General features: G+C 52.0%; 1 protein-coding gene across 7 annotated transcripts in view; it reads right to left on the reverse strand.

Moving 5' to 3' along the window:
- PIEZO2 (piezo type mechanosensitive ion channel component 2) overlaps positions 1 to 16,265 on the reverse strand; it is a 281,019-nt gene that overhangs the window by 84,550 nt on the left and 180,204 nt on the right. For 6 of the 7 annotated variants that reach the window (XM_031439203.2, XM_031439201.2, XM_064481622.1 and 3 more), the window contains exons 8-12: positions 9,248 to 9,410; positions 6,667 to 6,786; positions 3,622 to 3,660; positions 2,583 to 2,721; positions 1,518 to 1,660 (exon numbers count right to left, since the gene is read on the reverse strand). In XM_031439203.2, the coding sequence (XP_031295063.2) occupies positions 1,518 to 1,660; positions 2,583 to 2,721; positions 3,622 to 3,660; positions 6,667 to 6,786; positions 9,248 to 9,410 (604 nt within the window). The remainder of the gene's footprint in view (positions 1 to 1,517; positions 1,661 to 2,582; positions 2,722 to 3,621; positions 3,661 to 6,666; positions 6,787 to 9,247; positions 9,411 to 16,265) is intronic. The other variant, XM_031439202.2, reaches the window with a different exon arrangement.

Consider the following 16,265-nt stretch of genomic DNA (forward strand, 5'->3'; position numbering starts at 1 on the left):
GACAAATTATGAGGACTTCGTTCAACCCTTCTCCATTTTCATGCTTAAGTCGCACACGCCTTCAGTTGCTGGGGGTAGAATTTGCATTATGTCCTTTCCTACGTTCAGTTTTGGGATCATCTGATGGTTTAGTACATTCGCCTCTTGTGATGTTGAATAAAGGCATCTATCGTTCTAACAGACCTGGCTCCTCAGGACTGCTCTGTCTGTCTGTGATTAATAGTTTGCTGCCACGAGGGAGCTTCCACGGAACACAGGTACTTTTCAAACACTAATATCGTGGCTCCGTTAAAAAAAAAAAGACAGAAATAGCAGCAGGCAAGGGCAGGTCTTCAATGAAAGATATGCTTCCTGTGTTGTTTTTACAATAGACCTTTTTCTAAGTAACTGAATGTGTATTCCAAGTTTTCTTTTTTAAAGCTCTGTTTCTTTACAAAAAAGGAACAAACTTATCTGGCTTATTTTGAGAGACAGAGAAAGAAACGTATATTCTCTTGTGTTTAGAATCAGAATGATTTGATGTTTTGCAGAGTTTCGGTGTGGTTTAAATTAGGGGTTGATGTATAGAAAATGTCAAGAAGTTACCCAGAGAGCACAGAATTGATACTCTTTACAGAACAGAGTTTGCAGTCTCCAAAGGGCCATCTTTAATTTCGAGGAGCTTTGTGGTTCTCACCCTTCCCGGCGGTGGCCGTGGTCTCTGCAGAAGCTAATCTGAGGTCCACACGGGTTTATCAGGGAGACATCTGGACTGAGTGCCTGGGGAAGCTGCATTTAGGTGTTCCCCTTAGAATTATAGGATATTTTCATGTTTTACCATTAAAAGTGTCCACGGGATCTCACCATTGGCTACAGAATTTGAAGATGTTTACGTTAAATAAACGTCAGGTTTCTCAAAAATGAATTCAGTTTCCCTGGACAATTTGTTTTGAGGAAGGATAGAGACTGGCCCCCTTTGATATCCTGTCTATGGGCCCAAGGACAGGTTCTGAAGCTGTGCTGCTGGAGATGGAGGCTGTCCCTGGAGGTGAGCAGAAGCTCGTGTAAGCTGAGAACTCAGGGTCACAGGTGCTCTTGGGGACCCTGGTGCCTGATGCTTAGACTGGGAAATGTTTGTCGCAGCTAAAATGGCATAAAGTCTCACTTGCATCTAAGATGTAACTAGAACCCTCATTACCTGAAAGAAACAGAAGTGGCCTGTATTAATCTTGAGCACCTTCAGTGCCACCTGGAAAAACTACCAGGATGTCCGTTTACAATGACAACATATGGGACAACCTGACTCGATAGGCCTACTTGAGGGGAAGGTATTAATATTTAAACAGAGCTTAGGACAGGAGGATGGGACTTTGAAACCTATGATGTAACGATTCCATAAAAATTTAACATAAGCGACCGTTCTCTGCCAAGACACTGGAAGGACTAAGAAGTCTGTGCCCGCGGGGAGAACACGGTGGGGCTGGGGCCGCGGGGCATGAGCACCACCCACCCCCCAGCAGGCGCCGAGTGGCTCGTACCATCATGGCAATGAGGGCACAGATGTAACTTTGTTTCATGATGAACTGGAACACAGTGACCATGGCATGGACTTTAACACTCCTTTTTTCCTCATGGCTCCTCTCCTCCTCAAATTCTTCTTTCTGATCCTCTTCCTCCTTTTCTAGAGGGACAGGTTATTTTACAAAAAAATTTATGCAAATGTGTGAATTTCACAGAAACATCCCAAGCAGTGCAGCACACGTGTGGTTTGATTTAAGCCATCAGAGATCATTTCCAATCAGCAGAGGCCTTGGCGTTCAAGCAGAATCAGCAAGTGGAAGGGGACCCGGCACTCGGGGACGGAGAGGGTCCCAGTGGTCCCCACCCCCGGGAGTTCCCACCTCGTGGGACTCTCTCCTGGACTGAATTCTCGCGGACAGGATACTCGAGGAGCAAGGAGCTGGTGCTGCCACACATTCACAGGCCTCATGAGATTCCAGAACCTTCCATCTCTAGGTCAGCACTGCAGCTTTTAAAATGTTGGTTACTATTTACATTTTTTTTTTTTAAACAAAATGCCATGCAGGCCCAAAAAAACCAAGTGTGAGAGTAAGATCTCCACTCCTGGCCACCAATCTGCCGCCTCTAGTAACAGGCAGTGCGAGAAGAGGCAGGAAGGCATCGTCCAAGCTTCAGGCCTCTCGGTTTTTGAATCAGACAAAAAGAACTTTCTGCTGACATTCATTCACTAACCAGCACAACTGCTGCCGGTGACGGTGAAATACAATCACAGAAGGACCAAAACACACATGTGCGCAGAGGTCTAACACTCTCAACAACCTGACGCGGTTTAAACCGATTTTGGCCTTTTTTTCTTCAAAGTTCACCCCGACTAGGCTGCTTGTTTAACGTGCCCAAGGACAGGACACGCAAAGCCAGGTGTCGGGGTGACGTAGGCAGAAGTTAAGGGAAATGAGCTTAGCCGTAGTGACCATGGAAGGAAGCAACACCTCTCCTAGAAAGAAAGGAGCAGAATCCAGCGAAGACGAGCCGCAGGCGGAGGTGCGCGGCTCGCGCGAGAGGGGAAGCTCCCGGCTCCTTACCGGGGGCGTCGGCGTCGGGCTCCCAGTGGTACTGCGGCGTGGAGTACAGGTCGGCCTTGGCGGGGCCGTTCTCCAGGGGCAGGCTGGGGTGGATGCTGTGATAGTCCACGGGGTTGCCGTTCACGGTCACCAGCAGGCCCTGCAGGGGGAGGCGGAGCAAAGGTGCACTGTGACAGCAGCGCCGGTTTCCCGCGTGGACACCCCCTCCCGGACCCCCACCAGGTGAGCAGACCGGGCAGTGCGGAGGCGATGGAAAGGTGGGGTGTGAGCATTCCTGCCCCCTCGCCAGATGGTCCTGCACACCCCCCTCAAAATCTGCTCAGCACGATGCAGGCGTGACCCTGCCGCAGGCACGCCCCGCGCCCCGCCCGCAGCACCCAGTGTGAGCCCCGGAGAGGCTGCGGGGCCCCACTACCTGCGCTGGTCTCCTCTCCTCCTCAGCCCTCCGGGCCCTCCTCCCGACTGTCCCTCCAGCTATAAGGAACTTTCCCGGGCCCTGGCCCGGGACACCGCTGCCCCGCACCCCTGGTCCTGCCCCCTCCCAGGGCGGCTCCCCAGGACTCAGCGAAGCTTCCAGCTCCAGGCACCCCCACGGGGCTCTGCCTGATGCGGCACATGGGACACTAAGTGCAATTTCTTGGTTTTTGCCCCCTCTGTCTCTTTGGCTTTATGATGTTTGATTTATGCATATACGTGTGAATATATATACGCAGTATACACGTGTGTGTCCCCAGATGTGCAGCCTTCCTCTTTGACTCGTGGAACAGGCATATATACAGAGCAAAATGCCTTTAAATACACCCTCCAACGTGGCTTTTTACAAGTTTAAGTACATTTTATATGTTTATACTTGAGCTCATGTTATATGAGTCAGTGTTTTAACAGCAATAAACCAGATATAATTTCTGCAAAAAACATTATTCCAAAACATATGGACATTTTATAGACCATGAAAATGTACTCAGAGGGGCTAGTTCCACTGGTGTCACCTTTGCATCACTTGCACACGCAGAAATGATAATTCTAAGGGTATACTAACATCAGATGGTTTGTAGTCATCCTGAGTCATGGATAAAAGCTGCAAGAGACAACGCAGGACAGCACGTTAATAGGTCAGCAGAAAGCACTGTGCAGAGTTTCCCACACACACACCCGCTCTAGTGTGTTAGGACTGCCATGCAACGTCCCGCCGGAGCGGCCCAAAAGCCCCACACGACAGTCCTGCGGCGCCAAAGAGACAAAGACAAACAATGGAGCTGGATATTGCTGTCTGTCATAAGCACGTCCAGCTTCTGATGTACACTGGTAAGAAAGGAGGTATTACCCACAAGACTCCAAAAGGTGCTCATGTTCCTCAGGTGTTTTCTTCTAATAGCATGAGCTGCCTGCTCTAAACTCCTAGGACCCTTCGAGACGTCTGCAGAATTCTGAATTATTGATTTTACAAGACATAGAAAGTTCATAGTAAAGAAAATCTGATTTGTAGTGCTGTTTTGATTATGTTAAGATTTACAATTGTCCACAACAAAAGAATTACGATACAATTATGCCTTTTAGCTGTGTTAGTGCCGGGCGGCTGGGGCTTCCCTCAGTAACAAGCATCGGCTGAGCTAACAGTTCTCCCACTTTTTTGGGTCAGAACTCATTCTTGACATTCTTAAAAATCACTGAGGGGCCCGAAGAGTTTTCGTTTATGCAGGTCCTATCAGGTACCATGCTAGAAATTCAAATCAAGGCATTTAAAAGTATTCCTTTGTGAAAATACCATATGATGTCACTTACATGTGGAATCTAAAAAAAAAAAAAAAAGACACAAATGAACTTATTTACAAAACAGAAACAAACTCACAGACACGGAAAACAAACCTATGGTTACCAGGGGGGGAATGGGGTAGGGAGGAATAAATTGGGAGTTCAGGATCTGCAGATACTAACTTATATATAAAATAGATGAACAGCAAATTCATACTGTACAGCACAGGGCACTATATTCAATATCTTATAGTAACTTATGGTGGAAAAGAATATGAAAACGAATCCATGTATGTGTGTGTATGACTGAGACATGACACTGTCCACCAGAAACTGACAGAACATTGTAAACTGGCTACACTTCAATAAAAATATTCCTTTATGAATTCATTAAAAAATTTAAAAAATACTTGTTAACATAGATAATTGTATCCAAATAGCTCTTTTTTAAAAACACTGAGAAGTGTGGCGGTGGTTTACATTTTCACGTATCTGTTAGCGTCTGGCTCAGAAGAAGGCAGCCAGCCCCTTCCACCAGGTATGCAGGTGGAGAAGGAAGGAGTGTTTCAGGAGCCCTGCAGACAACGCGGCCCCTCTTCCTGGATCTTGCCCAGGCTCGACAAGGGGCAGTGACCTGGAGATGAGCTGCACTGCGGAGTCTGAACGCACCCCAGGGCGCTTCCACACTTGGTCACAGCGAGTGCCCCGGCGGCTCCTGCACCCGGAACGTGTGGTAACAGCACGTGCTGGGGACGTGCCCCCGGGATGACGCAGTGCTAGCAAACACCGACACAGGTCATTGCACAAAGTGCCAGTCTTCTAAAGTTCCCGTTTTCAAAGTCCTCATTTGTCACCGGCAGCGAATGCCATCAGGTCCTTGCCTTGAAGGGACACATCCCTTCGTCTATTTTCAGGTAACTGTCTGTCAAACGCTCGCGCCCAAATGACCCCAAACTGTCAGTCACCTGTCCTTCCATGTGGACCTGGTGCTTGGTGGATGGCAGCTGGTTCCCCTCACGCTCCATTTTGTTAATTGTTTCAGATTCATTTTTGCAGGTATTTTTTTCCCCTTTTCTTCTTTCGTCCTCTCACAATCGGCCACGTGCTTCTCACGAGGTCGGCACTTTAGGGGGCCTCCTCTTTTCTAACTCGGAACATTAACAAGGCACGTGCCCCAAGGTTGAGCTAAGACAAGCTATGCCCATTTCTGGTTCGTCAAGGGCTCGACCAGGGCCGGGGCGTCCTGCCACGGCCTTGTCTCGTGCTTCTGAACCAGCAGAGCAAGGGTTAGCACGGCAAAGGGCGAAGGGCTCAGTGGCATCACACAGGCCATTCTGAGCTTTGGGTCCCGGTAAGGCTCTCAGGAATCCCCAGGGGACCACAGACAGCGCTCTGGAAGCTACCGTGCTGTCTGTGTGACATCCCTGCAGAGTGAAGCGGGTGGGACCGCCTGGCCGGTGGCGGGATGAGAGGGAGGCCCAGGAGCCCAGATGCCGCAGGGCGGCACCTCTGCTCCACGTGGCTGTCAGCTCCCTAAGGCAGTTCATTCCTTGTCGCCCCTGTTCTCAGCCCAGGACGATCAGGCACCACGTAAGACCATGTGTCCCTGAGAAACTCTGCTCTGAGCGAGGAAGTCAGAGCATCCAGTCCCCAACCCTGAACGTGTGAGGAAGCAAGGTGCTGACGCCGGCTGAGACTAGGAGACCACCCGCCATCGCCACATCCCGGGGGCCTCTGAACAAGTCGATGCTGCACTGGGCAGGGCTGGGGGTTCAAAGTCACGAGCGAACAGGTAGTGACCAGGTTACAAATGCCCTGGCTGTGCTCGGGCCACTGCAGCCACACTGTGGCCCCGAGGCTGGGAGGGGCACCTCTGAGCGTCGCCCCAGACGGGCTGCTGTCCCCTGCGGGCCGTGTGGCTGGTCACTGCAGTGGCTGCCCCGACAGAGAGGAATGGGTCTCTGTCAGGCGTCTCAGCCCCAAGTCCTTCACCGCTGGGGCCAGTGGAACGCTCCCTCACTTTTTGGTTTGTTTCTAATACAAAATTATTACTTTTTTAAAAATTAAGGACATTCTTTCTTTTTAGGGTTAGGAGACTTGAGTGCAAAGCCCTGAAATAGAAAAGGGTGCCGTCCCGGGTCTGATGGCCCCCGTGCTGTTTCCCTGCAAACCCCTGCTTCCCCTGTCTGACTGGGCCTCTGGCCCCGAGCCTTCAGCACCAAACCGCTCCTATACTCGGGGCCGTCTGAGCCCGCACCAGGTACCGCGCGGCTGGGGACGAGCAACGTCACACAAGCATGAGACAGATGGGAACCCTCTCCCCGAGGCTTACCTTTCTCTCGTCGGTGGGGTAGCGGGCGGCGTACCACAGGCTCCTCCTCCTCTCGGCCGTCACGGGGCCCGGACTGCAGGCCAGTGCTCCGGCCTCCTCCTTGGTCCCCTCCTCCTGCACCTGAGACACAGAAAACCCACAGGACAGCTCGCCCTGCAGCCCAGGAGACCTGGAGAGGGCTTGTCATCTATCCCCAGGCGATTGTCCTGTACTGTACACAACAGGCGGGGCTTTGTCCAGACAGTATGACAAATGACCAAGATGCTGCTCTGTGAATGCTGAGCACGTCGGCACCGCGCGCCCCCGATCCCTGGGAAGCCCCACGCAGCACAGGAAGAGGCTCTCATGTGAGGTCACCAAGCCCCCCCCCCCCCCCCCCCCGCCTGGACTCCGAACTGCAGCAGAGAGGAATCATGCAAACGCCTCACTGAAGTCACACTGAGCTGGGTAACCCAGCCACGGGCAGTCGTTCACTAAGAAGTAACATATTAAAGGCAGAATCACCGCAAGCTTCCACGCAACGTTGGGCAAGACCACAGCTAGCGCGCACCACTGCTGCCCTGCCCAGTGAGACGCTGGTGTGGATCAGACCCCGGGTCCCGGGGGGACGAGACAGAGAGGGACAGGGACGCGCCTGGTGACTGAGGATGGTGTCCCACAAGCACGGCCCCACTGAAAGGGCACTATTGATGCCAGAGCGGAGGGAGGGGACCAAGTCTTCCGGCCTCATCCCTGGGACCAGGGTGCACACGGAGCCCCACGGGGAGCGCCAGCCCCCTGGGGGAGCCTGCATATTACGTTACCTCCAGACACCTGCCTCTCCCTCTGTCTCTCCCAGACACGTATCGTAGACTTTTACCGCAGGTAAAACGTGCCAGGCCATCTGGAACCGCGATACGACCAGCCAGCTGTTCTCCATCAGTGAGGAGGCCCTGCGCCCTGGCCCCACTTCAAATGCAGGCGCCCTGAGTGTGTATGCCAATGCGAAGGACACCCTGTTCTCCACACCCACTGAGGACACAGTGGCTTCTGAGCTGGGGGGCCTGCAGTTAACGGAGCCGAGTCTCTGGGCCCTGAGGGGCTGCGACAGCCTCCCCCTGAGCGTCAGCCCAGCAGCGCCCGTGCACAGGCCCCACCTGACACAGCAGGGAGGGCGCCACGGGCACCTGGAATCCCATGGGCACGGAGGCCTTGAAGGGACCTCTACTGCTGGTTAAGACGTTGCTTGGAAAATACTGTAATTTCTTTTGCACACAGTTTTGTGTGAGCGTACACATCTGTGCCCTGGGTGTTCGTGGAGGAGGTGAACATGGTTGCACTTGGCAGGGTTTTACCTGCACACTCGGACTTTAGGACAGAATTGGGGGAAAAAATAACAAGATGACTGGGGTTCCTCATGACCCCTTAAGGAATTCTGTCACCAGGCCACTGCCCTTGGTGGGTCTAGGTGAGAGCCACACGGAGGCCCCTGTGAACAAGGATGCTAGCCTGTGCAGTAGAGGGGGCTCACACGGGAGGGAGGCAGGCGGCCCCGCCCCTGCAGGGGGGCACGTCCACTGGGGCGGATGGACGGGCATCTCAGGGTCTCACTGCACTGACCTGGGCCCCTGGATTCTTGGGGGGCTGCTTTTTCTCCTGCAAAATGTGCTGCTCCCCCAGTGGGGCCTCATCTCTGGGCTGCTGCTTGACCCCCAGCCCCAGGTCCGTGTCTGAGAAATACTTGCTACTGACTGAAGGCGTGGATAGAGCTGGATGTGCAGATGGAAGAGGGGAGGCCGGCGCCACATCAGGGCCCAGAGCTGGAAGTGAGGCCTCGCTGGCGAGACGTGGCTTCCAACCAGTTGGTGGCTCCGGACTGTCTACACCACTGTGCCCAGAGACCGCCTGGAGGCGGAGCTGCTCACGGTCATCGAGGGGAAGTTAAAGGGACCGGAGTTTTCCATCACTGAAAGGGAAAAGCGCGGGCCACAACCCGCCCTGGCTCTGTCCCCAAAAGGGCCACACCCCATTGACAGCCCAAAGGGACTCGGCGGGCTGAAGGGCACATCCTGACCCCCAGGCTTCGCAGGGGGACACCCCGGGCTGCCGCACCCATCACGTCGGCAGGACTTTGAGGTCTGAGAGGACTGAGTAGACCCCAGTCACCTGGATAATAGGCTGTGGCCAAACGTGGGTTTGAACCCGATTTCTATTGTTCAGTAAGTGTGTGATGTACCCTCTAACCTCATTCTCCTCATCTCTAAAATGGGCACAACGCCTGGTCTTCAGAGTCACAGAGGGGACTGAATGAGGTAACGTATGCAAACAGCCTCGCAGCTGGCCTGGCACTAAGTAAGTGCTCAGAGCAAACGAGCCTTCCATCCCTTCACCGCCTGCCGCTCTTGGCGGCCCTGGCGACACTCCAGGGAAGCTAGTCTTTGCTCTGGAGCAGCTGCATTTGCTTAGTGCTCTTTCTAGAAGCAAAACACCCCGACGAGAGCGCTAGAGTTACTCTGGAGCAGAGTGCCGCTCGGCCAGCGGCTACACCTGGACTTCCCAGGCTACTCTGCGGAGCAGACCATGAAAACCTGTGGACCCTTACAAGGGGCTCCTGCAGCCAGATGCGGATCAGAGTGGCCAGCGTGTAGTACATGACCAGCAGGACGATGGGGTTGGCGTGGTGGTACCAGGACAGCTCTGGGTTTGCTATGATCTTCCACGTGCTGGAGCAGTCTGTCTGAATCACCGACTTGATACCAAACAGCCTGTTTCAAAAACAAAGAAAAATGTTAAAAAGATGCACCACAGATCTGTGCCCCATCAAGGGAACAGGAACAGCCTGCCTTAACGCGTTCCGGAGCTGCTTCCAGGTTAACCCGTCCTCTCCTGAAAGCTTCAGCACTCTCCTGTGTGAACAGCTACACCTTTACATGGTATCTGTGTGTACACACATAACACACACACAACACGTGGATCTCTACATCACTCACACGTGTGCTAGGGTGTGTGCGTAACATTCATGCCAACGTTAGCCAGATGGCCTTTTCACTGTTTCAGACTCCTAGCGAACGCTAAATCCCACCTATCGGAAATCTATGTTGTGACACACCGATGCAGCCCCATTAAGCCCTGCGTTGCTTAGATGCCAGGTGTGCAGTAACGGATCACTAAGCCCTGCTAAGTGCGCACGCACTGCTTCTGGTAGGCTTTACGTTAGCTATTCAGTTAGCGTCGGTATTACTGGGAAAATATTAACGTTGGACACAGTTCTATGATTCAGCGGTAAAAGCCAGCTAGCAGATACTAGATTTCTGTAAGACATGCTTCTGTCAAATTTTATTTATGGGCAATTTGATTTTTTTCAAAGCATTAAAATTCATCATATTGTTAATTGTGAAATTTGAAATGGATTTTTAATGTTGATTTCTACTACATAATTAGAACGTATCTGATTACATAACGGGAAACTGTAAAATATGATTCTTCTAGAAAGTCATTTTATATGAATTTTTTCTTAGAAATGACTCTACTAAATGAACAAAGTGTTCACGTGTTAAGTGCATCTCCTGTCTTTCTATTGCTCCCAGATTTTACAGGTGAACTTCCTTTGATTTTTATGTCACAGTCTTTGTTCAGTTACAAGGTTTTCCAAGACCGCGTGTTCTTCACTCATGAAACTGTCAAAAGGCCAGTGCGGTATCAGTGAGTTTTGGAACACAGGTTGTAAAGAAAGCTAAATAGAAACTAAGCTTTCTTCAATTTTGTCAGAAAAACGAGTTATTCTAGAACTTGTCCTATTATAGGTCTTGTCTCCTAGGTGTAGGCAGGCGTTTTTGCAGTTATCACTTGAAAGAAACATTTCCTGGTAACAAGAGTTCTGTCCCGTCAAGAGTGGGGAAGATTCTGAAAGTCGCTGTGCAGTCCTGGATGGAAACGCAGACTTCCTGGACAAAGTACACAGAACAGAAAGCTTTCAGGTTTAGGATCGAACGAGCTGGATCATCTCTGGATCATCCCAGGCGATAGGTTTCAGCTACAAAGCCTCTCTCTTCCCGCCCCACACGACAGAAATAGCCTCATCACCCAGCCATCCGTTTAAAAATAACTGTTTTGCCCAACAGAAAGCTGGTGGTCATCTCTGCACCTACGTGAGAACCGAATTATGTGCCTCCTACGGAACCCTGTAGCACCTCGGCTCTCGCACCTTCCCGCCGACATGACAGCTCACTCCAACTGACTCCACACACTCCCGCAGGACTGCAGAGGGTCGGTCCTACATGCACACAACCAGTGTGCAGACTGACGGACATGGTGGAAGCTGTTGTGCCCTGTGAGGAGTTCTCTTCTGACAGGGCTGGGCCAATATCGTAAGACCTAGGATCTCTCCCTCTCCCCCAGTGTGTGTCTGTCTGGAGAGGCTGGATACCAGAGAGAACTCCCATACAGGACGGGAAGTCTGCACTCCCAGTTCCCATCCCCTTGGCACTGCAGTGCAGGATGCCAGGCAGTATGCAGCTATGGGATTATTTCATTGTCTTCCCTCCTCCTTGCAGACTTTCCGTGATCAGGCTTGTTTCTCGACACTGACCAGACACAGAAGGGCGGTGTCTCAGCGCCCGCCCCCCGGAACTCACTCTGTCTAAGCACAACGCCGTGACGGGCTAGTCTGGTGAGAGCAGGTGTCCCAGAGACCCCCTCCGTCCCTGGGTGTTTGGGACGCGTGCTGCACAGGGCACTCAGAAGAACGCTGGGTGTCGGGACCGTCCAAAAAGGGTGGATAAGGACACGAGAGAAAAGTGAAATCCTGAGAAACGGGGAGGTGCTGCAGGTCGTGGGGCTGGGCTGCGGAGGGGTCAGAAGGCGGCACGGGGAGACCAAAAGCGACTTCGTTACTGACGGATCATCAAGTATTCACTAACTTCCATCCGCCCCGATGGTCGCCGCGTGACTGCTAGCGTCCACACAGCGGTCTGGGTCCGAACTGACCGCATAATGATGTCCATCTTGTTAAAATCTACCAGTCCCTAAAAGACCTTAAAACGACTACTTCAATCCATAGAAACGTCTCTTTGCCCAAGAAGTTACAGTGACACTACCACGGGGTAATGCCTCCCCAATTACTGTTTATTTAGAGGCAGAAAGATACAAGGTTTCTTTTGCATGCATTTGGAAGCCCTTTGTTCACGTTGGGCCCCGGGCCTAGGTCGATGGTAATGGAAGCAGGTACATTTGGCAGAAGGCTCACTGTCACTGAACATTCAATTCCTTAGAAAGTTGAATAGGGTTGGGGGTGAGGACGGGCTGTGAGCATGTGGACAAATCATAGGACCTCACGGCTCTTGGAGACAGGTCCCGAGTCACTGACAGTTCCCAGCTGAGACCGAGCAGAGCGGGGCACGCGCTCCTGCGTTGCTGCCTGGCCCGTCTTGCTCCCAATTTCTCTGCCAGCATCTGCATCTGCAGGGCAGCTCCACAGGGTCACCTGGACAGTCCCAGTCCCAAGGGCGGTCTCCAGCTTCCCTCTCCTCCACGATGTGACCACGGCCAGAGTTACCTTCTGAAAACTCTAGATCAGCGTGCCGCCTGCCTCTTGCTGTTTCCTGTCCTCCACCGCCTGGACAGTCACCCCAGGACCCCCAGAGCATCCCCAGGCCTTTCCTCCTTTCTCCCAGACACCCCGGGCTGTCTGGGATTTACCGTAAAATCTCAGGCCCTTTTTGGTCTTGCTACTTCTGGTTTTACCAGGGTTCTTACAGGTAGCTGCGACTCGTCTGGGGTCGGCAAATCACGGACGAGGGGTGCAGGTGCCGGGGAGCTCCCCCCGCTCCTCAGCAACGCAAATACGAGGCAGCAGGCCAGGAAGGGCCTCCCCGAGTCTGACACCTCTCAGGACGACTACACCCCGTAATATCCGCACGTCAGTGTGCCTGCTAGGTACGCCCAACCTCTGGTCACTGCAGGGCCACAGGGACCCAGCGGCCCAGGAACGCATCACATCACAGCCGTGCCCGTGTCGGAGCCCTGAGGCTGAGTGATGGCGGCGGCTGCAGGCGTCAGCTCTTCATCCTCTCCAGGTACAGACGTCAACCGAGAGGCTAAAGCCAGTCCCTGCCCCTCTTCTCCCTAGTCTCTCCGTTGTTGGTGGGCATTGTCGACAGCATCGAGGCCTGGCTCCCATACCCCCACCTCCAGGAAGCCTTCTACGATTTCTCCTAACTGGAATCCATCTGTCCTGCGCTGTGCTTCCTGGCATTGTATCTGTGGTCACAGTCTGACTCTGTTAGTTTAGGTGCATGTTTCTCTGTCCAGCTTGATCCTAATTTCTTCAAAAAGGACTTGTGTTTTGTCTTCTTGCCTTGATGGCCGGGCCTAGGATAGGGCAGACTGGAAATGCAAACTTACTTTGTTGAATTAAAAGCAGTAAGAGTCATACCATAAAGTGATAGTAGGCGATCACGGTCACCAGAGGAGTGGGGATCAAAGGCAGGTCAAGTTCCTGTTTTTCAAGAAGAAAAAGAGAAACAAGCGATGGGGAGGAGCTGCAGATGCACGAGGGCATCCTGGAACTTTCAGAGGAACACCGCTGTCCCCTGAACCCCAGCGTCCATGTTTCAGTGTGCGCGGTCTGGGAAAAAGAACCTGAGTAAGGGCAGAGCAAAGGCACCACGAGAAAGCTCTGCCGTCTCTGAGTCGGCCTGGGTCCTACCCAGCAGACGGTCACTTGTTTAAAAACTGAAGTATGTTCTGTTTACAATTGTGTTAAATTCTGGTATACAACATAGCGATTCAGTTGTACATATATATGTATCTTCCTTTTTATTTATTCATACTCGTTTTCATTATAGGCTACTACAAAGTATTGAATGCAGTTCCCTGTGCTGTGCAGCAGGACCTTGGTGTTCATCTATTTTATAGGTAGTGTGTGTTATCTGCAAATCTCGAACTCCCAATTTATCCCTCCCCATCTCCTTTCCCCACTGGTAACCAGAAGTTTTCTACATCTGTGAGTCTGTTTCTGGTTTGTAAATAAGTTCATGTGTCTCATTTTTTTAGATTTAACATATAAGTGGCATCATATGGTATTTGTCTTTCTCTGACTTACTTCACTTAGTATGATCATCTCTAGGTCCATCCACGTTGCTGTAAATGGCATTACTTTATACTTTTCCATGCTACACACACACACACACACACACACACACACACACACACAGTGGAGTACTATTCAGCCATAAAAATATAAAATACTGCCGTTGGCAAGTGGTTACTTTTGTTCTGCACAGGCTGCCAGAAGGACCTCGGCCTTCAGCTTCTAGACGGGCCAAGCAGTAAACATACGTGGTCAAGAAGCACCTCCTCTTTTTAACCTGAGAGTCTGGGTTTATAATTAGGAAACAATAAGAGATTTAAGTATCAAATGAGCACAAACTACGGAGCAGCCTGGATGATTCCTTCACGATCCTGCAACCGCACTGCCCCCCAATTACTACCCACAGAAATTCATTCCACGCTTTTTAATAAAAGGGGGCACCAGAGCTGTAGGAGGGAGCTGTCGCCACCAATTCTGCTCCTCCCCTGCGGCCCCCCCCCAACGGGCGGCCGGGGCCCTGGGCCCCGGGCGGCCCCATAGGCTCCCTGCGGACATTTGTCCGCCTCCCACGCGGCACTTGCTTTGCGTTTTCCTGCCCCCCGGAGCACTCAGAACACATGACGACACATGGTGGTTACGACCTGGCTGGGTGTTTCTACTTGCACATGTTGGCAGATTTATAAAACCTCCACCTGCTTCCAGGTTCCCTCCAGACCACGTCTGCCGGGTCTCTGGTAGGACAGAAACCCAGTCATTCGCAAGAAATACGTAATATTGAAATCACACCACACTTTAAACATCTAATTGTGGTAAAACACACAGAACATAAAATTCATCCTCTTGCATTTTCAAGTGTACAGAGTGGCGGTATTACATTCACAACGTGTATGACCAGTCTCCAGCGCAAGTCATCTTGCAAAACTAAACCTCTGTCCCCATTAGACACCAAATGTCCTCTCTCCTCGGCTCCTGGCCACCTGCCACCGCTCTACTCCGTCCCCATGAACAGGGTTACTCTGGGTACCTTTCCTCCTGTAAGTGGGATCCCCCAGTGTCTGTCCTTGTGCGACTGGCTTATTCCACTGAGCAGGGTCCTCCAGGCTCATGAGGCTGCCGCGCGTGTCAGAATGTCCTTCCTTCTCAAGGCTGAACCATGTTCCACGGGATGGATGGACCACCCTGGGTTTACCCCTTTCTCCAAAGATGGGCACTTCCGCCCCCTGGCTGCTGTGAACAATGTTGCCATGAATATGGGGTCTTCTCAAGATCCCACGTTCATCATTTTTGGCCACATGCCCCAGAGTAGAAGTGTTGGATCACGCAGTAGTTCTGTTTTTACGTTTTTAAGGAATCACCATCTTGTCTTCCACCGTGGCTACCACCAGTTTTATGTTCCCACCAACAGCGCCCAAGGTTCCAATTTCCACACGGTGTGACCAACACATGTTTTTCTGTTTTTTGATGGTAGCCACCCTCCTGGGTGTGATGTGGGACACCATGCTTTAAATTTAGCCTCTTTTTTTCAAAAGCTCAGAGCTCGCTGTGATCCGAGCCCTCGCAGTGACGCAGGGAGGTGCGTCCTTCCGTCAGGAGAGCCCTTGCTAACCGCAGCGGCGGGTCTGCAGCTAGGCTCATAAACTTCCAGGCAGGTTTTCATTTCTCTGATGAAGCCAGGAAATCTATTCTTTCCAAATAGGGTGAAATAACTGTTTGGGGGGCAAAGCTCATCTGGATAAAACATCTGAAAACAGCCTTCTTATTTTAATTTTAGAGCCTTGTTGGAATAAACATGGCCCTGAATGGAGGGAAGAAATGGTAGAGGAGGAAGCGCAGGGGCAGGTGGGTCCCAGGCGTGGTCAGAGCCCAGCCCCAGCCCCAGCCCCAGCACGGGCTCCGAGGCAGGGGCTCGCGGACGCCAGGCGGCACCCTCCGGAGGGAGGCTCCCCGCTGCCATCCCTCTGGGGCTAAGCGGCTTCCCTAGAGAGGGCTTTGGTGACAGACCCGGGGCTCCCTGTGCAGACTCCCCACGGGGGTGTCCAGGAGGCTCACGGGACAGAAGCAGCCTCTAACTGCCATCATTGTCACTGCCCGTCACAGATGCTCCCCTGGCGCAGGTGTGCGCTCAGGGTCAGCGAACAAGTGGCCTTCAGAGATGGAGCAGAGCCTCATTTCTGTGAGCTGGTTGTGTTTACAGGAAGGCGAAGAGCCGTTGGGACAAATTGTTTCTGTGGACGTAAAGCCAGCAGTGACTGCAGCGGCTTGCAGGAGGTCCTTGGGGATTTATGCAAACGTGGGAACCCTGATGAGGCTGGTGGCAGGAATTGTGGGGGAACACCACCAACTCCCTAAAAACAGCCCATTTTTCCTTTTATTCCATCCTTGCCCTCTCTCTCCCCGCCCTGATGGCCGTATGTCTAAGAGTAACAAAACATGGGTTTTATTTTTAAAGATTAAAAAAATGATAAAGATTCAGGTGGCATGTATTTTGACTTTAAAATACGTCCCTGGAATTAAATGGCCTTAGCATGAA

The sequence above is a fragment of the Camelus dromedarius genome, chromosome 32 (genome assembly GCF_036321535.1).
Source record: "Camelus dromedarius isolate mCamDro1 chromosome 32, mCamDro1.pat, whole genome shotgun sequence".
Taxonomy (NCBI): Eukaryota; Metazoa; Chordata; class Mammalia; order Artiodactyla; family Camelidae; genus Camelus; species Camelus dromedarius.